This window comes from Labrus bergylta, chromosome 2 (genome assembly GCF_963930695.1).
Source record: "Labrus bergylta chromosome 2, fLabBer1.1, whole genome shotgun sequence".
In the NCBI taxonomy this organism is placed as follows: domain Eukaryota; kingdom Metazoa; phylum Chordata; class Actinopteri; order Labriformes; family Labridae; genus Labrus; species Labrus bergylta.
In genome coordinates, this window is record NC_089196.1 from 18,801,840 (window position 1) to 18,826,474 (window position 24,635).

General features: G+C 39.7%; 1 protein-coding gene across 1 annotated transcript in view; it reads right to left on the minus strand.

The window, feature by feature from the left end:
- Positions 1 to 24,401, minus strand: part of LOC136177083 (serine/arginine repetitive matrix protein 4-like) — a gene marked incomplete at its 3' end in the record, with an annotated part of 44,002 nt that extends 19,601 nt beyond the window's left edge. The window contains 1 exon segment of the mRNA XM_065948070.1: positions 21,624 to 24,401. Within this exon segment, the coding sequence (XP_065804142.1) occupies positions 21,624 to 21,826 (203 nt within the window).
- Positions 24,402 to 24,635: the final 234 nt, after the last annotated feature.

Consider the following 24,635-nt stretch of genomic DNA (forward strand, 5'->3'; position numbering starts at 1 on the left):
CATAAAAAAGCTGAATTTTAAACTAACTTTCATCATATCTATGGATCATAACGTCCATAGCTGGAAGATTTCAAGAATAAGTATAACGGCTCTCATTATGTTTATGTTAACGTCTGACTGTCAACCAAATATTGGCTGATGCAATTGATTGAATAGAACTGTAATCCCAAATTGAAAGTGTTATAACAAAGCAATTGTATGGATATAAAATGGGAACATTTGCAATAATTTGATTTGCAATGGATGAGAATTATCATTGTACTTCTATCTTTCTTCTCAACAGACATTTTTCAGAAATCTAGAAAACTATTGAAAAGAAATCATCTCACGTCCTCAAGTAATATTGCTCTTAAGTGGTAATTGGGAAAGGAGCTTTAGGCCAGGATTAGAGCTGATAGCACCGGCGCTCATCCACAATGATGACCTGAAGGCTAAAACGGTACTTTGCTAACCGGATTTTTTAAACTTGACTCCTCCAATCTGACGTAGCCTAACCTTGGCGGCTGTCAGTCAGGCTGGAGGACAGTCCTCTCGACTCTGAGTTTATGAGGAAAGATAGGACGTCTGTGAGATTATGCCTCCTTTCCAATATGATATTAGCCCTTAATCTCCTGCCTCTCTCAACACCGACTGGATGAGGTGCTGTAAGGGTGGCGACAGATGAAGAGAGGGATGGTGGACGACTTTGTTGCTGAAGGAGTAAATATGTCAATCACTGGAAATGCTGAGAGGTTTTTCTTGAAGAGGACGAGAGGAGAAGCCAACAAGCTAACTTGCATCCTCAAGAACATCGCTACCTCAAAAGTATTCAGATGTATTATGGCAGGATACATTTCTGACAAAAAGTTATTATGCAGAACGAGATTATATAAATGTTTCCTTATCAACACACACACAGACACAAATGGAGGTTTTGATTCATTTGAAACACCTGTAATTCAAAAGCACTGCATTTCAAAAGCATTTTTCATCAGGTTGAATAACGAGGGTAATGTGCAGAAAATCAAGGACTCAGATAAGTGGATTAAAAATAGACTATTCTGCTCTTTGACTTTGACGTTGATATCTCAGTGCATTACGTTTTTCCCTTCGGCCATCATGGGAGGGATTATGCCACCAGTCAAGATCTGTTTGTTTACGCAAATCATTGCTTGATAGGCCAACTTTTCCCCTCCCAACTCAGCTGCATAAATCAAACAGGATGAGGGCGTCTTGCAGTCAAACTAAAGCCTGCGGCTCAATGTTCAATATATGATACAATGTGTTTTGCTTTTATTTTGCTGCAGTGAGCTGTGAATCAATAAACAAATATGAGAAAATGTGGGTTAATTTGAAAGTTGATGAGATTAGGCAAATGTTCTGCAACTTTTGTCCAATGAGGCATCATAAATTTGCAAACAAGGCTCACATTCATTTCTTTCTCTTTTAGACTTTTTGATTCCTTGCCAAAAGGTTCCCTTGGTAAATTGGAAGAGACATGCCACAAAAACTCCAACTTCCAGAACGGCCTTAATAATTTAGCAGTCTTCCACAGATCGAGGGACCAATTTATTTGAGGACAAAAGGCACTCGTGCTTCGCCCTGGACGGATCAAAGGCAAATCGTTAATTTTGTGCCTCCTGTTCTAGTCAGATCTGGTGTTTTATTGTGACAAGATTCCCTTAAAATGGTTTCAGAGTCCAAGAGAGTGCTGAGACAAAGCAATTCTCCTCCTCCTGCAAGGACACTGCTGAGCCCAAGTTTAAATTGAATGCCCCAAAATAACTGTTTAATTATGTGGCTATCAGAGAGGCTTTCATGTTTTCCAAATGAATCAGGCCCAGCGCGATAACTGATGCTTTCATTGATGCAAAAGTGGAATTGAAAAGAAAAGTTCTTCCCGCTGGTAGCACGACTGAAAGACATTGGATTGAGCAGAGACCCTGATTATTTCTTTATAATTAGGCGGAATATCCCCAGATCACCCTGATCACTACCAGATAAATTTAATAAGTGGCCATATTCGATGGCCAACGCCGTGTCCATTTCTTCATAAAGTCATTCGTCTGAGGCTGACAGACACCTTATTTTTTAACTTTTCACAGTTATGGCAAAATCAACGACAACATTCAACAATAGCAGGAAATAAAGCTGCTTTTTAAATGTATATTTAATCAACAGCGTTTTGAAGGCTCTTTCTGTAAATTTAGGCTTTTTAATCTGAATCAGAATATGGTTCAATAACAGCATTATGAATATACATGACACAATAGATTCTCACTCACTAACACATCATCAAAACATTTCTAAATATTCACAGCACTCCAATACAGCCAGTGACTTGTACTTGAACTGTGCTTGTCAGACCAAATCTGTCATCGACTGAATGAGCTTGTAATTTATTTTCATGAAGGCTGCCTATAGCCTGTAAGGAAATACTGTAACTAAGTTTATAACAGATCACCTCTCCGTGATGAGGAATAAGGCTGACTTTGAAGGCAGACACTCCAATTACACTTGGATTGTGCACAACTTGCCTTGTTGACAGAGCAGAATAGAGTAACTGATTATTTATGGATTTACAAGACAAACAAGACAACATGTTAGAGTTAGCTGAGGACATTTCTATTTCCAAAGTGGTCTCAAGATTTTTAAATACAAGGCCAGCATCACACAGAATACAGAATTAAATGAGAGATGAAAGGAAAAGAGGGCTATGAGCTAATGCTAGGATGGCAAGAAATGGTGGTGCTAAAATGCTTATGTTTAAAAGTGTAGTGCTTGTGGTCTCCTTGATCATTTTAGTTGACACTGAGATCAGGATAGTTGAACACAATGACTCTGTCATCTATGATTTTGAATAACTAAATATGCAACAATCTACCTGAGAGACACATGGTAAAGAGAAAAATGATATATAAGCCAACGTTCACCTACATGTTTTTCCCTCCTCTTCACAGTTTAAGGTCAGATGTTATGTACGTCACTTGTAAAAGGGGAAAACCTGGATAAGGGCAGGAGACTTCTTTTTTTACCATGCTTACATTATGTAAGATTGTTTTTCCTCATTATGAAATGGTTATCTTGATTATCTCAATTCTTAAGTATTGGAAGACAAGTAATAACAGAGTAAGTAATGGAATAAGTAAGTAATGGACAGACAGACTGCAATGGACTGCAGAAAAAAATCATTGGTGTCGATTAATAAAACCTGTTTTCACCCATTCTTAAAGCTAGTTCCTGATCCAATTCATGAACTATTGCAACATCAAAAAACTTTAACACACTTGCCAACACACTTTATTACAAACTCTGACAAACAAACTGGTCACTGAAGCAATGACTCAGCAAAGCTGTTTGCTAAACTGCATCCACAAAGTTATTTCTGCCTTCATCGCTACCGAAAAGCCATCTACTATATTAAACACACGTCTAATGACCGAGCAGTTCACAAAGCTGTCACTGAACTTAATTAAGGAAAGAAATGAGCCATTTCCTGAAACCAAGGCAACAGAAAACATCAATCTAACAGAGTTTGGGCAGTGTGCTGATGTTGTGTAAAAATGATTACTTTCTTTAATGATTCTCTGGAGTTTGCAAGCATCAAATGTCACTGAGGATCTATACTTTTCTGAAGTCTATATCATTTGAGAAAACGTCCACTTACTGGTGACTATGGGAAACAAATGTGTTGCTTAGTTTTTACAATATAAGAACACCAATTAATATAGATTTTTTTTTCTGACAATTCATAAACAAGTTGTTCTATAAAGTCCAAACGAGGATAATATCTTCCATCTCTTGTCTGAGTGATCTGCCCTGAGTGAACAGGAGATTTCTACTTTACTTCCTAACATGTCTCGTCTCACTAGGGTACAGGGACAAACCTGTCAGCTCCATTTTTCCTAATCAGCTCTCGATGGGATGTGCCGGCGACTGGAATGTCATCAGGAATAACAGTCACACTTGGAAGGCAGCACACTTGGAAGATGAGCGTTTTAACAACAGTCTGCACCCTCTGCACAGCCCTGTACCTGCTGCACTGACACTCTTTGACTTTGAAGCTGACCTTGACAACCTAGCACTCTAGACTGTTCAGTATCTGCTTTTTGCTTGAAAAACATCTATTTTCATCTGATGCAGCATCAACAAGTTTGTGCCTCTGTAGTTCAACTGGAAGCTCTAAAAGGCAGCTGAACATGTTGGTGAAAAATGGCAATGAGAGCTTAGAGGTCAACTTTCAACTTAAAAATCATGTTGGGTGACTCTCTTTCTTTGAAGTTTGCTGAATCCAGTGAGACGATACCCCTCAATTAATACCCCAATATGAATGGAAATGTTTCTTTATGCATCACCGAAATGTATTCTAGATTGCTTTGGAAATGTTAGCTAATGACCCTCTGTGTTGGAGGACTTCTCACAAGGCAAGTTGTAGAGGGTTGAAGCTGTTTAAAATGTTGACAAGCTTTGAAAATGCCAGCAATAGTAGTTTCCGAGTGTTCTAGCTTGCTAGCCTGTCAGCTTGTTGTCAGTGAGCAAGTGTTTAAACTTAACATTTGTCTCCTAATTTTCTTGAAACCATTCGTCCTTAAATAAGCCTGTACCTACATTAAATACGAGCGGACATTGCAACATGGTAAAGTCCTTAAAGGTCCCATATTATGCTTTTTCTGGTTTTATATGCCCTTTAGTGTGTTTTCCATGTGTCCTGTGCATGTTTAGGCACATCTATGTGCAAAAATTCAAAGTCCGCGGAAACGTGGCTTCTCCTACGTCCTCCTGTTAGCTGTAGCATTAGCTGCATGTAACGCTCGGTTCTAGCCCCCCTCGATGAAAATTTGTCAGTGCGCAGTCATTGTCAGTGTGAGATCACTGATCTAAGCCCATTGGCTCGTTGTGGCAAGCCCAGCAGCTCATGTTTTGAGAAGCGTGCTGAACAGCTGACCAATAACGACAGAGCAGATCGGCAGACCAATCAGAGCAGACTTGGACCATGTTGGCCAAATTTAAGGAAAATGATTTAAAAAAAAATTGCAATATGGCAAAAGCAAAAAGAAAACAATCATGTAAAAGGTTTTATTCCCACTTATGTGAAACACATTGCAATTGTCACGGTCAAAATAATTGAAACATTTCCTTTTATCCAAATAATACAGCCCTTGCCATTTCAAATTATTGGTTGTGCTTCACTGTTCTAAAAGTCTGACTGAACCTATTCACAAGCTGCCACCATGAATAGTTTAAAGAAACAAACTCCAATATTCATTTAATTTATGAAATCTCACACTCGCTTACTCTTACATTATTGAGACAATCTGAGGGTGAACTAGGAGTGAAATGATTTTCCTATTCCGTTTGGTCATGATTGATTTCTTCATTGCTCATCACAGCTCTCTGATAACAGTGTCTCACCCTGACGATGTTTTAAACGTATTCCTTGTTAAAACCAAGTAGTTATGTTTCATGTTAAACAATACAGCTTCCAGCAACGTTCAACTTGTTAAGTTAAAAATGCTAAGTAAGAACTTCACTACACTAATTTAAGCTCCAATTTGTAAAAACAAGTCACTGCATAACTGATTTTCTGAACTGACAAACAGCAGACTGAATCAGGATCATCAACATACCTCATCACTGTGATAAAGTTTAAACTGTACAGCTTGCCTTACTGTCTCGGACACTGTGTGTCCTTGTAGCATTAAAACCTTCCCAAGAGTGGCTATAACTGCACTAATGACTACTTGTTATGTGCTGGGAGTGTTTTAAAATGTGGTGACTCTGGTATTGATTAGCAGCCCTTTCAACCCCTTAGATATAATAAAGTCATTTTACTGCTAAAAGGAAGAGTAAAAAAAAAAAAGCAAAACTGAATCCTGGCTGCTGTTCACATTAATGCTCGTATAAGAAAGGTAAAGTACAAGGCAAAATGGGCTTCATCATTTATGACTATTAAATCAGGAATGAAAACAAAATGAAGCTAAAGTGTTGAGGCTACTTAACTGGAATCATAAGATGTTTAGTGTTGTAAATTCTTAAGGCAGAAATGTTGGGCCTTTTTGAAATGTTCCCTGTGATTGATTGCAGAGGGCAAAAGAAGCTAAAAACAAACATTTCAATTCTCTGAAATGTTCTCTGATGCAACTCTACCACCAGGTTTCAACAGAAAGGTGTCATAGTTTTTAGTCTCACTTGTCATTGTATGACATTGTGCGGGAGAGAGCGAGGTGGAGGGAAGGAGATAATGCAGTGAGCCAATTAATTCCTCCAGTCCCATCTCTGATTGCATTTGCGACATCAACATTGCCGCATTTTGCACCTTTTTCCCATGCACCAGTTATGCAAATGGTGGCAATTCCACGTCAATGGCAGAGCGTCTTCCTAAAATGAGGATGGGCAAGAAGCGAAAATGAAAAATGAAGAAGGAGGCAGCGACATGAAAGCCACTCAGCCTTGAAATGATTTAATTTAAGTGATGAGGAGTTGACTTTGATAAGTTTGCATTTTAATAATGAATACTGTGACCGCTTCAGGGGTCCAGTTACAAACACAGTAGCACGCAAAGAAAAAAAGGTTCAGGCCAACGATTCTGAGAGTCACTGTAAGACAAAACTGAGGGTGAAACTCGTAGTCCAATGTCCTCTGTGTGTTTTTATGTGTGTGTGTGTGCGTGTGTGTGTACGTATGTGGGGATGGTGGTGGTGGTGTGAATCTACAGTAAATTAGACGCTCCTGGGAATTTTTTTACTCTGGAGTTGAATTTGCAGCCAGGAGGAGAAGTCTTCGGCCTATAATGAAGGATTTTTCTTTATTTCTTTTTTTCAGATTTTCCAATATGTCATCTCTCGGGTGTGTATGCATATTTAATGAGGCCTCTGCCTCAGTGCGCTTTGAGATGGAGAAGGATTCCAGCATGCTGTCATTATGAGTGATTGTGCTTCCTCATGGCACATTCCTGTTGGATGTGGCAATAATATCAGTCTTTCCCCCCCAAAGCATCACTGATCTAATTACGATTATGACTCTGCAGCAGATGTATATTCATAACCTGTCGCATATCATTTATGATGGGACAGGAATGTAGGTTCCACGGTGCAAAAAGACGTTGGATGTTTTGAATAACAGTTCAAACTGTGAGTTAAAGGCGCAGGCATAATCGATAAGGACAAAACAGCTAATTCAACTTCTCCGACAACTTAAATCCTACAGAAGATGTAGAACTTGGACAAAATTCAGCTGCAAATAAATTCAGTTTCATGGAAGTCCTGAAATTAATGGATTAGCTTGCATGTTAAAATATGCTTATCTGAGTGGAGAAGTTCAACATTGGTGAACTTTGACCGGCAAAAATGAGCTGTTTTTAGTCATAGAAAACCATCTTGACTGCATCCATGTAGACAATATTGCCAAATTGAATTCATGCAGGATCCTGCAGGATTCTTTATCTCCAGGACCGCCACCTATTTGACTGGATCCAGCATCTCCTCTGTCCTTATTAACATTTCTAAATACATGGAGTTTAACATTTATTGTCATCAGTTGTGTCACTATTTTATTTTGCATTTAAATCTCTTGTTATTCTTCTTGTGAGCATTTTCAATCTCATATTTTAAAAAAGGAAGAGAGCTAGAGGTCAGTTCAGGGTCAGGTCATGTAGGGACGTCTGAAGCTGGACTTTTTTGTGCACACCACGAGAGCTAAGTGGATGTTACTGTCTGCGATTTGGTCAAGGCCGAGTGATCAATGGCTGTTTTTTGGACTGTTTTGGCCGAATAAACAAGTCAGCACGTTATCATTGTTATTCTCCACTGTGCTGCTGTGTAGTGTTGATAATGAATTAGCAGAGTGTGATGATGTTGATTAATGCATCCGGCTAATAAACAGGGGAGTGCACGCCCCACATTTATAAGTAGATGCTCTTTATACCAGTGGTTCAAAGCTTGATTATTTTGAGCCTTGTGGTTTATAAGTGGGCATTTCTGCTGTGAAACTGGTGAAACTGTTGCTGTTTGTGTTAATACTGGCGATATGAGCGTGTGTAGAGTTGGCGCTGGCCATAGTGCTGAAGCAGAGCAGATTGTCAGCATGTCTGTCAGAAAAGAGAACAAGGACATGTACACAGCTGATTCTACACGCTTCTCTCCTGTTGATTTTAAGAAATTATTTTAAATGCTCCAGTGTCGCGTCGCGAGTCACTTTTTTTTTTTTTGCATTTTTGATGCATTCCGCTGTCTTCCCCTGACCCCCCAGAAACGCACACTCTCTGTACTCTGGTATCTTAGGATTTACAAATTAAGCCCTGACCTCTAGGTCTTGAACATCTTTCAATTTATCTACAGAAAAAGCATTAAAAAGCTATTAAACAGACATTAATTAATCAACAGTAATCTTAAGGATTGAATCTTCCAAGACAAGGGCAGTGAGTAAGGTATTGAAATATTTCTGTCTTTGACTAGCGGCTTTTGGGAAACTTTTTAGACTTCTTATGTAAAGGCTGGTTGTTGGGGAAGTGGACTATGAACACAAAAGGCTGTTTGTTTCAAAAATTCAGTCCAAAACCACGTAACAAACGCTCTGGCTAATTTTAGTTCAAATCTAACAGCAAAGAGGTGAATGGTCGAATATGAGCACGTGTCAATATCAGTCAATTAAAAAAACACAACCATTCATTCATCTTATGCTAATCAACCCGGTTAAGATCTTTTTCTTCTGTATTTAGTTAGTTTTGCATCTAGCAAGTGCCGTTTTTGCACTCTAGACATTTTAAGATTTTTTCATCCAAACTGGCCCTCATTTACAACCTATATGTCGCTACTTTAAATTTGGTTATTATCTTTCATCATACTCATCTTCTTCTTTGAATTTGTTTCTGCTGTGGTGTGTGGAGCCTCTTCACAGCACACTAAATGATCAGCAGTTAAAGTTGGAAGTTGCCTCATATCTTTTTCATGTCCGGAGACATCCCCTGCTTTGTGGGGATCTAATATGCCGTAATGAGCGACCCTCTCTCTCTCTCTCTCTCTCAGCCACGGCACTCATCGGTAATGAATCGCTCAGAGGAATAGGTCATCTCTGACTGTCTGTAAGATTTACTCACATCCATTTCATGTAGAGCAAGAGGAGGGCCGAGGAGGCTTTCACCTTCTCTTTCTCTCACTGCCTATTATGACTTTATTCAATGTCCTACATTATGAGGCGTCATATAATTCAATTCCCTTTGGCCAGGACCTCAGAAAGGGGTTCTATTCAAGTGCTGAAGCAATGATATTCAGTATAATGTAATAACCTCAGCTGGCCAAGTGTCCTGAAATGGACAATCTAAAAATGTCACTCACAGAGTTACCATATCATTTGTTTAGCTCTCTCTTTTTCTCTCATTTCATTCATTTTATTCTCTCCACTTCTGTTTTATTTTCCTTTCTTTCTCTCCTATGTCTTTCCTTCTCTTTAATTTTCTGTCAATCATTTTTATTTTGCATTACTGACTCCGTCTTGTATTTTGTATATTGGTCAGCTTTAACCTCACTGTGTATTTTTTCTCCGTATCCAAAAAAGGGACTTCTTTAAAAGCCCTTGAACAAGGTTAGGCCAAGCTGCGACCCTAAAATAAAAAGAAACAGAGCTGGAAGAGCACTGAAGTATTTGAGGCAACATCTGTCCGTCCGTGTTAATCACATCCCCAAATAAAGTGGTGCAGCCATAACATCACAGGGCCAAATTCCATGTAGATAAGAAACCCCCTCCTAACCCTTTTCAAATAAGGTTTGAAAATCTCAAACTAGTGATTCTTGACAGTGACTGTGAAAAAAAAAAACACACCCTGTTTCAACCAAACGACTGATCAAATATTTCACATTAGAAACGAGTCGCATTACATTTCAGAGATGTTTTGAGCCTTTGTGTCTCCATCTGTTTAATTTTTTGTGCAGTCTTCACTTGGCAAACTGACTAAATGAAAAGCACACACACACCTACACACACACACACACACACACACACACACACACACACACACACACACACACACACACACACACACACACACTCAATCACCCTTTTTTCGGCCAAGCAGTACAATTAACTATGTTAATGTGTTTACGTAAATGCCACCAGTCTTTTTAAATGACAGTGCACTGGATTGTAACATTAAGCAAGTGCAACCAGGTGCCGGAAAGATACATACGAATACCTGAACTATTCATATTTCAATGAACAAGACAGTACACTTTCAAATAGTGCTTATGTTTTTGTTTTCTTGTTTTGATTATGAAACAAAACTAATTCATGCGTTAAAACTCAAGCTCCAACAGAATCCGCTCTCCCTTCTCTTCCACTGGAGCAGAAAATGTCTCCTCACAGTGTGACTGAAAATGGTTTTTCCGTACGTTGAACTGATGCTGATTGAACATCTACATCATACGTACACAGATTAATTAAAATGTTTCCAGTTGGAGAAATTGACTTCCACAAACACATCAGTAGTGTTAAGAAGCACTACAACTTTGGGTATTTACCTTTTTGTGCATATTCCACGTCCTTGAAAAGAGCTATTCTTTTAATCTCTTCCACTTCATTTACACTTGAAATCTGAAAAAAAGTACATAGCGACTGAAGCTCAGTGCAGAAAGGTGTTTGTTTTGCAGTCAATCATGCTGTATGCCTGTACAGATGGTAAGATATCTGGAGAGTGCATAATAAAGGAATGATGATGATGTTTGTTCATTCAAATAATGGCCAGATCCCATGGTTGCACACGTCTGATTGCCAATACACCTGACCTTCAGGTATTATAGTTTCAGATTCCTGGATTGCAAAAGGAAATTGCACATGAGTTATTTCCAGCCAGGACTTCACAGCCGCTGCTAGAGAAAGGACATTTCTGTCCTCACTGAGGTGGACCACAGGCTGAGATGTGTGAGGGGGAAATTTCACAGCAGCTTTGAGCGGATGTTTGAAGGAAAGGGTTAACTCCTGGCTCTTTGCTTTCATCTTCAAAAATGCTGCTGTGGCTGTTCAGCTCTTGAGGATTTATCATGTTGAACCCCCCTCTGGCACAATGTGTGTCGGTCTTCATATGTACTGTGTGTGTGTGTGTGTGTGTGTGTGTGTGTGTGTGTGTGTGTGTGTGTGTGTGTGTGTGTGTGTGTGTGTGTGTGTGTGTGTGTGTGTGTGTGTGTGTGTGTGTGTGTACGTCCAAATGTGTCCATGCTATTATGTATAGGAAATTTACATCCAAACAGTTTGTGCAAAAGTGTTATGTTGTATTCTTCTTATATGGGAACACAAATCCTCAGAAGAAATAAAGTGAGGTCATTGCTTTCTCAAGGTTTGTATTATTATGGTTATTATATCAGATTATAAAGGTTTTAGGGTTAAGGTTCAGGTTACAATGATGGCTATCTTGCTTGCTGGTGAATAAAGACTTAAATGCATGTTTGAAGGGTAAGAAAGTGCCGCAAGGACTTCTAATCTCAGAATAATAATCAGACGATGGCCTTTTCTCTGACAAAGTCTCTCCATTTACTTTTTAGTCAATTGTTTGTGTTTCACTGCTATATTTATAACTCAATTCTTCAAAACGCCTCGCTGAACAAATTAAAGGTTGCCCGTGTCTTTATGATGGATTCAAACAGTTTCTAAAGACACACATTTATCACAGCTGTCTGTGTCGGGCTTTCACGGCGGCAATTTTATTCTCAAAGTTTTCTCTTTTTTTCTTTGATGTACACCACCACCGAATGAAGCTCTATTTACAATATTCTGTATGTGTGTACAAGAAGGATTCATCCTCTGATTAACCACATAACGACCACATGAGCTCACATATTTCCATGAAGCGTGGACAGGAACAAGAAGAAAGAGATTCTCTTTCTATAGACTGTATATCCAGTCGTCCTACCTCTGTGCCCACCTTGGAGGTAGTAACAGAAGCGTCACAGGTGTGAGACGGGATCACTGTAAGACAGCGGCACCAGCGGGGTGAGAACAATGCTGTGTACGAGTGCTTATCTGAATGTGTTTATACTGTATGTGGCGCCCATGCTCTTTATTTACACATCCTGCTTCCATTCACAGACTTGTTGCTTGAGGGCAGAACCATTGTTACATCATGCTATATTAAACATCTGGACTATTAGCAGTTAGCACAAAGGCGCAGCTTATTGTCTTCAATCGATACTTAGTGTTTGTTTTATTTTCTTTGGCTGCACCTCTTACAATAAGTAAAGTAAGAAGGAAAGTAGAAAACTTTGAATCACAGCACTTTGAAACAACAGAAAATAAAGGTATTCACTTCAATCACAAATGAGTCAAAGAGCAAGTTTAGTATGTGAAAATAAAGCGGCAAAGTTGCTTGCCATTTATAGTGGACTGCTGATTGACTGCGAAAGACTTCACTGACTCTGGTTTGTTGCGATTTTATTTCTAAAGAAGTAAAGTAAAACACTAACAGTAAAACTACAAATCCATAGGCTCAGCCATTGTTGTGTCACCACATTTGGGTATTGATAATCACATAAAAGATGTTTTTATGAATGAAAATCTTCTAACGTCAAAGCCTAACATAATTCCTTGCAGTGCCAGGTTGTAATTTTTGCAACATTTAATTTGGAAATGTCAAAGTCTGCTTTAAAGGCCAACATGTCACCTTTTGAAGTAAAACTTGAATCATGGCATTTATCAGGGACACCTTTACCCCCCTTGCTGATGTACTGCAGTCTTGTGTCTGGCCCAGAGAATATCTTTTTTGTTGTACCTTTAACATGAAGCTGTTGTACCTCCTAGATATTTGGGATTGTGGATAAATAAATCCTTAACTTAATAATAGTCTTTTTTTTTTCAATGAGATTCAGAGTAGATTAGATAGAAAAGGAAGGGAATTAGTATTTCTATCTCTCTACTCTGCACTGCAGCACTATTTGGATGGGATTAGACTTGGTACTATAGTTCCCTGCAGGTACAGTGAAATATGGGCGTCTGTAGTGTTTCTAATTGGAACTGCAGAAGCAATCGGACTGGTTGGCCTCTGCGGGTTGCCTTGACTGGAGACTACAAGACAGAATCACTTGATTAAATTAAATTAAAGTGTTTATGAAAGCCTGTCTTGTGAGTTTAAGTGAAGAGAAAAAAAAGGATTGATTTTCTTTAAATTATTAATCCTTTGTGAGAAACTCATTTCTGCTGCTCCATTAAAGCAAGACTTTGACCGTTTTCAGAGACGAAAAATGACCAGGTAGTTCTGAGTGACAATGTTCATATTTTTGCTACCATTTGCATACTTGATCTGGTATGACATATCTATAAGGTGGCTTATATACTTAACAATAGATAATACTAAATAATTTAATTGATTTAATGGCATTTTTTTTTATTTTGCTAATGTTACAGTAGGGTTTACTTTTCAATACACAGTGATTCTATCATTTTCACCTTCCAACGGGGTTTGGCGAAAAGCTCCACAATTCCAGTAATATGAACCGTCTACATTATTATTGAATAATAGTTCTTGAAGCAGCAGAGACAGAGAGAATGATATGTTCCACAACATTAGTTTATTAAATGGCCATCTCCCTGTATTAACACAGCATTATGTAGTAAAATCTTGGTTTTCTAAATCTTTATTTTTTGACATTTTGTTTTTTCTCTGCTTTTTCCATGTGAAAGGTTTTGAAGACCTTTCAAACATTGACATTTTTCTCAGTGATTCAGTGTTTGGGATCTCGTGGATGTTCTAAACGGCTCAAAAAAATGTAATATATAAAAAAATAAAACTCTTTCAATCCCGTTGGACAAACTTGAAACATTCCTGCCTCAGGCTGGAAATGTTTTCGTCTTATTGCTAAGGAAATATTTTCACAACAGGTCTTCACCGCAACCAAAATAAAAAGTAGTCTTACAAGTCCCCTGCATCACACCCACTTTTTCCAACAACACTAAGCTGTCTGTTTAAACCCTATCCTGCTCACAACCTTTCAATAGCATGTTTGAAAGATTGTTCAATCTGATTTCTAACTTTTAGAAAGAAAAGCTTAAATTGAAACATTTTAAGGCTTCAGAGATACTGAATCCATGATACATTCTTTAACTTTGTTACAGCTGAACACCGTTATGGGCTCCTGAAAGGCAAACGAACACAAACTATGAACTGAACACAAAAAAAATCCACTAGAAAGGTTTCTCTACTGGAGACCAGTTTGTAATATATGTTTATTCGTATGAATAAACTGTCTATGGATATTTATTAAGACAGTGTTGGTGTGTTTTTATTGATCACCTTGAAAAGCTAATTGTATTGGCTGGTTTTATACAATTGCAATGTAAACAACCTTTAATACAATAACCTTTACTATCTTGGTTTTCATGATCCCTCCTAACATGAGTCATGCTGTGACTGTGTTATTGGGTTTTACACATGAGACTGTGCTTTGATTAAAAAGGATTAGATGTGCGGATATCAAAAGTTGACATAAATCCACTCTACAAATTACTTCTGTCATGGCTCCAATTTCCATACCATATAAACCCATCCTGCTGCAAAACGCACTGGAACGCTGCATCAAGTGTTGACTCAGTGACACTGGTTTGAATCAAATGGATTGGCTGTGTGGGAATCAATATCAAATGTGAATCTGTTTCTGTGATAAGTCTGATTCCTGCCTGAGGATTCAACATTGTCTCCTTCTCTCTTGTCAGCACGCCTCAGCGGCTGCATCCTGTGCTCTCTGAGTAATATGACACAGACACAGAGAGGGCGAGTTAATGCACTGAAAAGATACTGAGAAGAGGAAGGGGAGAGATACTGATGTGAGGAGAGGGAGACGAGTAGGGAATAGATACTCGGCGATGAAGAGAGCAGAAGCAGAGACAGACATATATACAATGGCAGACAAACTCCTCGTCCGTCACTGAATCATGTTTGTCATTCTTGCAGAGTGAAAAGGAGAGCGATGCTTCATCCCAGGGGGAGCTCTGACGGCTTGCTCCTTGATGTCTTTGAGACTCTATATTCTGTATTCATTTATTCCCACGCTCACATCATTTTAAGGCTGCATTTGTGTTTATTTGTGGAAGATCTACAGCAGGGCCACAGTCAAAATTCAAACCTGAGAAATCTTTCCACTTAATCAACAAAAGGGGTTCATACAAAAACACAAACACCTTCTCAGAGGATAATTTATGTTTGGAACAATTTGGCAACAATGGGCTGAGTAATTGTGAAGGAACACAAGCTGTCTGACGATCTATGCCAAAGCAGAAAAGTAATATGAGCAGTCCAAGGAGCAATATGTAAGATATCGACTGAATTATCATATAAAGACCTTACTATGTTATCAAACATGAAGGAAACATGCTATGTTGAAGTAATGGCTTCTATTACATCAATGCAGCAGCCAGTATGTCCTCCTTCTAAGTTTAGATTCCAGTTGAGGATGGTCTGTTTTAATGATCAGAGAAGGTTCTTTTTTTTTGTTTGTTTTTTTGTTTTGATTTATTTTTGGGCTTTTTAGGCCTTTAATGGAGAGATAGGACAGTGGATAGAGTCGGAAATCAGGGAGAGGGAGTGGGGAATGACATGCGGGAAAGAAGCCACAGGTGGGAAGTGAACCAGGGCCGCCCGCTTGAGACGACAGCCTCCATACATGGGGCGCGCGCACTAACCACTGTGCCATCAGCGCCCCCAGAGAAGGTATTTTAAGGCTTTTAAAGGCACCTCAACATGGTTTTAAGGCACCCCAACACGGCCAATTTGGACGCCCCTCGGTTTGCCAGGCAAACTGCAAAACCAACAGGTATTGCAGCGTTGGGCAAGCAAACTGGTTCAACTGATTCTACTTCAAATATAAAACATCGGCATCTTTCTCATAAGCTCCACAACTACAAATGTGTTAAAATATTGATAAATACTGTAGATTCTTTTAAAAAATGTAATGTCACAATGCTAAGTTAGAGCGCAGAGGGTTTCAAGACCGATGCAGTGCTTGCTAAACGGCTAAACACTGAAGCTTGAGTTTACGCGACATGTAAACCAGAATGTGCAGCTTCCTAAATGTTTACCATCCTGCTGCAGAGTTTTCGGCTATTTTAGTTTTAATGATAGAATGTGAGAGTGTTTGGATTAAAGACCCAACTTAAAGATTGCTTTAAAAGTCGTGCACGCTGTGATTATTACGGTCATTTTTAATGTATCACAGATTTAATGATTATTAAAGATAAAAGACTATATGAATAACACCAAAGACTGAAGAGCTTCATTCTTGCACCTGAAAACAAATCATAGTTCCATCGCTGCTGAATCACCATAAATTGATTCAGAGTCTCAAACACAATGAATTTAAGCCATAGGTTGTATTAACACTTCTCACTGCAGATTTCTGAGCTCAATCATGGTTGCTTGTAACAGAAATGCATCTTGGGAATTAAAATTAATAAAAATAATAAAAATATTTTCCAAATGAATTCTTGTTTTGTACTGATGATCCAACAAGCAGTTTCATGAAGATCTAAGCCATATAAGAGCTCTGACTGTCAATCACACTCAACAGCCTTTTATTTTCAAAACCATGGAAATGGTTCAAAATAGCTCCTCCTACTCTATACCTGTCATTTCGGGTAAACTCACTTTCTGTTTCAACTCATAATAAAGAAAATGTGGCATGTTTACGACCTGTCTGTTTCTCTGTACTTGTAAATGTATAACCAGATTTGCTTTGCAGAGATTTATTTATGAATCAATAAATCTCTGACTACTGCGTTATATAAACAATATAAATGTATTAAAATGAACCTTCAAATCTCTTCATTTACCCTCAGAGGTCTAGGTTCATTGTTGTATATAATTGTAAATGAGCAAGACATACATGTTTTTTTCCCATTCCGGTTTCTCTCCGTTGACAAATCACAGATTTTAATTCTAACCATTGGTTCAATAATCAGCCTTGCTCTTTTACCACAGCAAATGGGAAGAGGCCCTTTATCATTTTATCATTACAATCGGATATTAAGGTTCAAATTTCTCCCCTATCTACATCTCTCCTGAGCCCATTTTTTTAGTTCACTGATTTGAACTAATTGTTCCATCAAATCATCAAATCCTCCTCCTGTTCTCTAAATGTCTTCACCACTTATTATTTTTAATCTGTTTCACATATCATTAAACTCAATATTTGTTTCATTATTAACTTTATCTCTCCACTGATGCTTTACCATCTAGTTTTGTGGCTGCAATTGCATAGCCTCAGATAAAGCTGTCCTCCCTTTGCCTTCATGGGTATTAAATCTCATCAGTACTCTAACAGTGCAGTTTTTGTAAATCACTTTCAATTTTTTTAAGGAAAACATTTACATTTATTTTTTTTAAAATACCAGAAGTGTAAAAATAATCAATGTGGCTTTATCTCTTTCGCCACAAAACAAAATTAAATAAACCACGGATGTATTAATCCTGCCTGGTTTAGTTAGACGCATGTCCAATTTATTACCAATCATTCAAAAATGGTTGGAGAAACAGTTCTTGCATGTTCTGCTCCAAACTTATTTGTGCAAGTTTCACGGTTGAAATTGTACACACATAATCCATGCATGTCTGTTGTAGATGTGGTGTCCCCCAAGGGTCTAATTTAGGTCTTCTTTAATATTCAATTTTCTAGAAGCCGCTGGGCCAAACCTTTCAAAAACACTTGATTTTCATGTATGTGCTGATGGCACACAACTTAATGTTCACCTTACCTTTTGCAATCTAACTGTAAATATAGCCCAAGTGCTTGTCTGTCTCTTTTACCTCAAGAACTCGATAAAAGTTTTGGAAATGAAATCCAAATATACCAGCCCTCTCTATCTACTCCTCCACAATGTAAACTTATTTATCCTGTATGGAAAGTATAAGTTAGTCCAAACTTCAGGGCTGTATCTGACTCCAAGATAACATTTAACAAGTGTAATGCATTTCCAAGTATTGTTGGTGGTACCATCATGCTTCATTCAGACGAGAAAAATATCTAAAATGAAATCACTTTGAACTGCAGATATTAAGTAAGTTTATTTCTCTAAACTGGCCTCTGCCATAAGTCAATCGCTTGCCTCCAGCTCGTCCAAATCATTTAACTTTAAAAAACTCTTGGCTCAATTGACTCACTGACACTGTGCGAATTAAAGATTTTGATTACAACTTTTAAGGTTTTGGATGTTCGAGCACCTGTAATACTTATTGTTGATGTGCTTTTACCCTGAGCCTTAGATTCTCAGGTAAGGATCATTCTGTTGTTTCATCTTGCTTTGTTATTCGAGCTTACGAGCAGCATGGACAGACTGGTCTCAGGTATCTGGGAGTACAAAACTCTGACATCTTCAAGATCCTTCTTTTCAAACTCACTAATTTGAACTATATCTTAGTATTGTTTTCATGTTCTCCATCATCTAATGGTTATGTTCTGATTACACTTTTCAAAATATTATTGAAATCTCATTAATTTAGATTTTTATTCATTACCCAGATGTTTTAAGTGATGTTACTGTATCTCTGTTTACAATAGTGCGGTTTACATAAAGTTAGTATTCAAAGTGTTCAGTGGTTCAATTTCATGCCACTGTTTTCTGAAGTGTGTTCCTTTTATTTTGTCCACCTCGATGTTTATCCCCACTGGGGCTGTCAGCGTACAAGCCCCTCCAAACCCTTTTCCTCTCATCCTCGTTAAACCAGCATCTGCTGAAGTAAGAGGCCTGATACCCCCTACCATACATACACACACACACACACACACACACACTACACACACTTTCCCCCCTCCTTTGCACTGCATTCTCTTGAGCCTGCCATCTGCCACAGAGTTGGACAAGACCCCACTAACACGGCAGCCACACACATACACAAGACCCCACTAACACGACAGCAACACACATACACAAGCCTCACTAACACGGCAGCCACACACATTCACACAAATACACACACACATAGGTTTATACCCTCATTTCAAACCCTTGCAATTGCTGGAAAACAGTTCCAGAACAGATGCACATGAATGCACACAGTACACTCTCACACACACACACACACACACACACACACACACACAACACAAGCCAAAGTTAGCCAGGCTGCATATTTAATGAGGAGCCCCCCTGTGTGACAAAACAGCTTGCAGGGTCATAATGGTTTAGTGCAGAGCCCCACCCCACTGAATAGAGCCAGTACACTCCTCCCCTCCTCTGTGAAGCAGGGAGGACAGAGGGAGAACAACTAACTCTAATTACTCCTCCGAGGCTCTCTGGCCCCTCCAGCATTTTTATTTCAGGAGTTGAGAGAGAGAAGGAGAAGAGAGAGGAGAGGTGAGAACGCTGCAAACAGAAGAAGGACCCCTGCTGACTGAGCATGAAACATCTCCCTGTGGCTCCCCCTCAGCCTCCTATCTTCTCTTCTTCTGTGCTTGTTGTACATAATGCCCCCCTCACTTTCACTGCAATTGTTCATCACCCCTCAGTCATCCACTGTGAATAATGATGTTTCCTCTTGGAGAGAAAGAGGAAAAAAGGAGCACGCCCAAGGCCATGCATTCTGATAGTCTAAGCATTCCCCAGTCACACTCTGGCTCGGGCAGAATCAACAGTGCAGCACAGAGGAGGGGAGGGGGGGGGAGGGGGAGAGGAGGATGCATGCATGAGCCGCATCCTCCTGCATCCATATTCTCTGGGTGTTGTGTTTGTTTGTTGTGTTTCTCTCATTATTTACAATCTGTATCATCCAGAAGTCCTTCTGCATTTCACCCCGCTGAAAAAAAACACAGATGCAGGATGAGAGAGAGGAACAGCGGTCGTCAGAGAAGTTGCCCTCGTCTCTCACCAACAGACTTGGACGAATTAGCGGCATTACATCTGCTCTCTGGGGACAGTCGCTCTTGCCTGCCCCTACCATGATACCATCATCATCACTGTCATCCTGGATGGAGCCCGTGGAGGGCTGAGGCTACTTGAGGAGAGATTCCTCCTCAGAGAAAGTGAAGCTGAAGAGACAGCTGGGCCTGAATCCCGAGTCTTGGGCTATTTCAAAAAGGCTGCTCAGTTCATTGCAGCCAGAGCAAATGAACCCACAAGAAAATAAACATGATGGTGGCTGCACCATCATATTTATTTTCTTGTGGGTTCATTTGCCCTGTTTGTAATTTACCCAGAATAGATCTAAATCTATGGTCTTAACCAGGCATTCAATGATTGACAGGAAGTTAGGGCTGAGGTTATTTGGTAAGATTGCTTAGCTGAGGTCATATCATATCTTGCAGCAAACGTTTTTTTTTGTCATATTCTACAAGCTAATAAAATCCTTAATAACCAGACCATGTGCAGCATTATGGTCCCGCTGTAATAGAACCCATTAAAGGCACATTATCTGGTTCAGTGTGTCTTTCCGTTGCCTGTGCTGATGTAGGATGAAATGGGCCATTCTAATCCTCATTAACATAGCTAATTTCAAATGAGAGAAAGTTGATAGTGGGTGTCAAAAATACTCAAAGGTCACCCAACCAAGCTACAGCATGTACACAGGCGCTGATGTTTATTTCTTGAAAGGCGCTCGTGTAAATGTTTAAACTCTTTAAACATTTGCCAAGTGTTTTGTTTCACTCACTCTAAGTCTTCCTCAAAGGCAGAGCAGTGTCATTGCTGCTGTTGTGTAATGTTTGACGAATAGGCACAGCAGGCAGAGCAGTGCATGCACAAGAAAATGGATAAAGTCATCAAATCCAGCAGATGATTGTTGATCATGCGCACATTAGCTAAAATGGGATAAAACGAGAGACAAAGAGGGGAAAAATGCCAGAAGATAATTAACCTTGTCTCTCCCTTTTCCTAATGCTGTGCAGGCTACCACTGACCTTTGCTTGGAGTGAGGGAACAAACATGTGACATGTTGCTCCTTCAGCAGACTCTATGTCACAAAGCTATGTCACAGGAGGACGAGGGGACGAAGACTGACATTGGAGGCATGACGATGCTGCCACATGACCTTAACAGGGACAATTAACTGAGCGTCACACTCCTCAGGCCAGCTGTGATTGACTGAAGCTTGTGTATCTGACTGAGCAGAGGGATCACGCACATTTTGTTCGGTGATAAATCAACAACAAAGACATTCTGAGCTTGTACAGGGCACTGATCTGACTCCATTTGTGGGTACGATGATGTCTTAGGGAACTTTTGAAAGACTTCAAGATGACATAAGACTGTAGTTTCAATATATATTTGATTTTCAAATAAAGTCTGTAAAATGCAGCCGAAACGATGCGACCAAGACATTAAGAAATACATAACCTTCTAACCAAACAAATTCAAGTTTTAACAAGAGAAAAAGATGTTGTTAACCTGAACATGACTATTTTCAGATTTGGTTCTTTGTGTGAAAAAAATCAAATTTCCCAAAGGAATATTTTACAGTGTAGATTATTTTAAATGAAATGTCTTGACACATTGAGGATACCTATTCTATGTGACATAGTGGATGCCTTTAGAACTTCACAAAAACCTGCAGATGCTTCACACAAATTTGCCAGTCTTTCAAAATTCATTATAGTGGTGAGACAGTGAACATCTTCGACAACAGCGGTGGAGGGAAGCCACAAGAAATACGATTTTTTTTCCTTTCGATTTAAGAAAGTACTCACTCAGTCACCCTCCTGCGGGCGGTGATGCTGGCCACGATGACACTCTCTGGTCTCGGGGTGGCCACAGCCTTAAAGGTCCCCTTCCAAAACTTCTCAAAGAGCAGCTTCTCCTCCAGCTGCTGTAGTCCGGCAACACTGCGCTGTGATCCCAGGGCTGGAGGGGGGCCACAGGTGCCAAGCTGGAGTGAACATGGGGGCTGCATCTGTGCTTCTCAGTCTCCAAACCAGACCGGTCGAGGAGTCTCTCATGGAAATACACGAAAACACTCACACTGGTTGTCGCTCAGGAGCTGTCCAAGTACTGAATCAAACGGTGCAAAGTGCAGCAAGTGTTTCGGCATCGGTCCTCTCCTCTCACAGCAGCAGGTCAATGTGTCAGCGCGTCTGCCTGCCCCCGCACTCTTCAGTGGCAGCGTGGGGAGAGGGACAAAAGCTGACCCTCTCCAACTGGAGGCTGGGTATTGTTCTCCCAGATGAAGGAAGGAGGGGTGAGGGAGATTTAGTTTCTTTCCCTCCGCCTCTTCTCTTCTGTCACATCTGCTGCTTTTTGGAACGGAGTCTAGGTCTAGGGCTGGGAGTCGCTCTTTTTCTCCCAGCGTGCTCCCATCGGCAGCTTTTACACAGCCTAAGCAGGCATCGCTCACAAGAACCGGAGCGTGTCTCAGTCCTGAGGAGTGAGAGAACAAGTGGCTTTCTTTTTGCTGGAGTGCAATGTTTTGGTGTAGAGATGATTGGACGCCTACACACACCGGTTCAGGGCAAGTGTTGCTGCGGCGTGTCTGAGGGCAGGCATGAGTGTGGGTTGGAGAGTGTGCGGGTGAAAAGCGAGTAAGGAGCTCAGCTGATGGCAGCTTGTTTTGTGTCTCTCAGGCTGTGACGTCAAAATTGGGGGCTGGACGGAGAAGAGAGGGAGTCCTCCTTTCAACCTCTCTCTCTCGCTCTCTCTCTCTCTCTCTCTCTCTCTTTCTCTGTGTCTGTGTTATACTTGTCTCTTCCTACAACAGCCATGATTATGTTCACTTCCCCTCCTGACATGTGGCGGAATGTCTCTTTCTTTTCTTTTTCTTTCCTTCTTTTTGTCTTTGTTCTCTGCCTTTTCCTAGCGCACATTTTCCTGATTGAAGCTACACAATTAAAGAAGAAGCTAACTTTGTCCCTTTAGGAAACTTAGATGTATATTTCTGTTACTAGATTCAGACATTTTAAGGCAAAATAATAATAATAAATTGTCAGATGAAGCTACATCAAATTCCTTTATGAAAGCAGATAATCCTCGACTGAGTGAAGTTTACAGTCCTTAAAGGTATTTTTGGTTTTCATACCAATGAAATCCGTCGCTTTTCATGTTTACATTCCTTTTTCTTCATATGTGCATAATATGAGAAAACAGAGAGTAGCAAAAAAAAAGATTTCCATCTCTTCCATTTATCACCATGCTTTTAGAGTGACAGACAGAGCTATCAGCTTCCTGCAGCTTTTTCCAAACCATTACATCTTCCACTGAACCTTTGTGTAATGTGTTATGTTGCTGTTCATTACTGCTCGGAAATGTATTGGCTTTTTTTTTTCGTGTCTGTTATATTGAACCTACTGTCAGCATCACCGTGACTGATGCTGATAGTGAACAAGTCAAATTTTCTCAGGGAGCGAAATGAATGTCATCATCATCCTTAAGCTGTGTGTGATGACAACACATCGCTCCAAAATAACGGCTGCACAGTTATCGAATGTTCAATGATAACTGCAGGAAAAGTTCAATTACAGTACTACTATACCACGAATTGTTGTATAACAATAGTGAGTAAAGGCTTTTCTCAGATTTCTTTTTCCAATAGTCATAGCTGTAGAATGCAAAGCTTCAATTACTTGTTCCTTTTTTACAAGTGAATCCCCAAAATAAACTCAGAATTCCAACTAAACGAGCCTTAAGTTTTCACACTCTAGTGGCAGAACTCATACAAATTGATTAACATTACAATATCTTTATGAAACTGCGATATATTTTGTGGTTTAAAAAAATATCATTCTTGATTATTACCCCAACTTTCTCACCTAGTTCCATCATTAATTGAAAAGTGCTGCATGCTATGGTGAAACACTGTTAAGTTTTGTGATTACTTTCAACCTCCCATTCATTATTAACTCTACTTCTGCAAAATCTTGTAAACTCGGTCAGTCTTTCGCTCTTTCTTCTCCTCTTTGCTCACACACAAACATGATCAGCGTCTTGGACAAAAGGCTGAGGAAATCAGCATAACAAAAGACCCGGCTCAGTGAGGACCAGCCGGAGCATGTGGCTGACACAAACCTCCCCCCTCGAGGGAGTTTAGCTTTCCCCTGCCTCCTACCTCCTACCCTCCCTTCCTCTCCTCTCCAATCTGCTTCAACACGACACATAACACGGAGCAACAGCTCAACAATCTCCACCCCAGTGCTATCTTCTTTTCTTCTTCGCCTGTCTCTAATGCTGCATATCATCGGCAGCTGTAACACACAGGAAATCTTTGGAGGGCTTTTTAGATACTACAGGAAGTACACCACACTACAACTGACTGCCTGTGTAATACCTCACAGGATGGATACTCTTCAAAAGATGTTGGGAATTACATTAAATCTGATATGTGGTCGTCCTCGGTGGAGAACTTTACTTTTATCAGTGTATGCATTCAATTAATATTTTCTTTTTGCAGTTCTTGTCAACTTTCAAACATTTGCTTTGGTAAATATTTTGTGACTACGTCTGATTGATACTTTCTTCAAAACAGAACTGTGTGTTGTACTTGTTTTTACAAATTTGCTATAAAATCTAAATAGCCTTTCAAATGTCATGACAACCCTTGGTTTCCATTGGTTTAAGGATAAGAGTAAAATCCGCCTCCAAAGGCTCAGCCACTTTGAACAGTCAATTGACTTGTGTGCTGAGCAGTTGTGAGCACTAACAACTCTTAATACTGACCTTAATAAGAGCTTTAAGAGACTCATCCAGGAGGTGATTATTGACTGTCAAAAAGC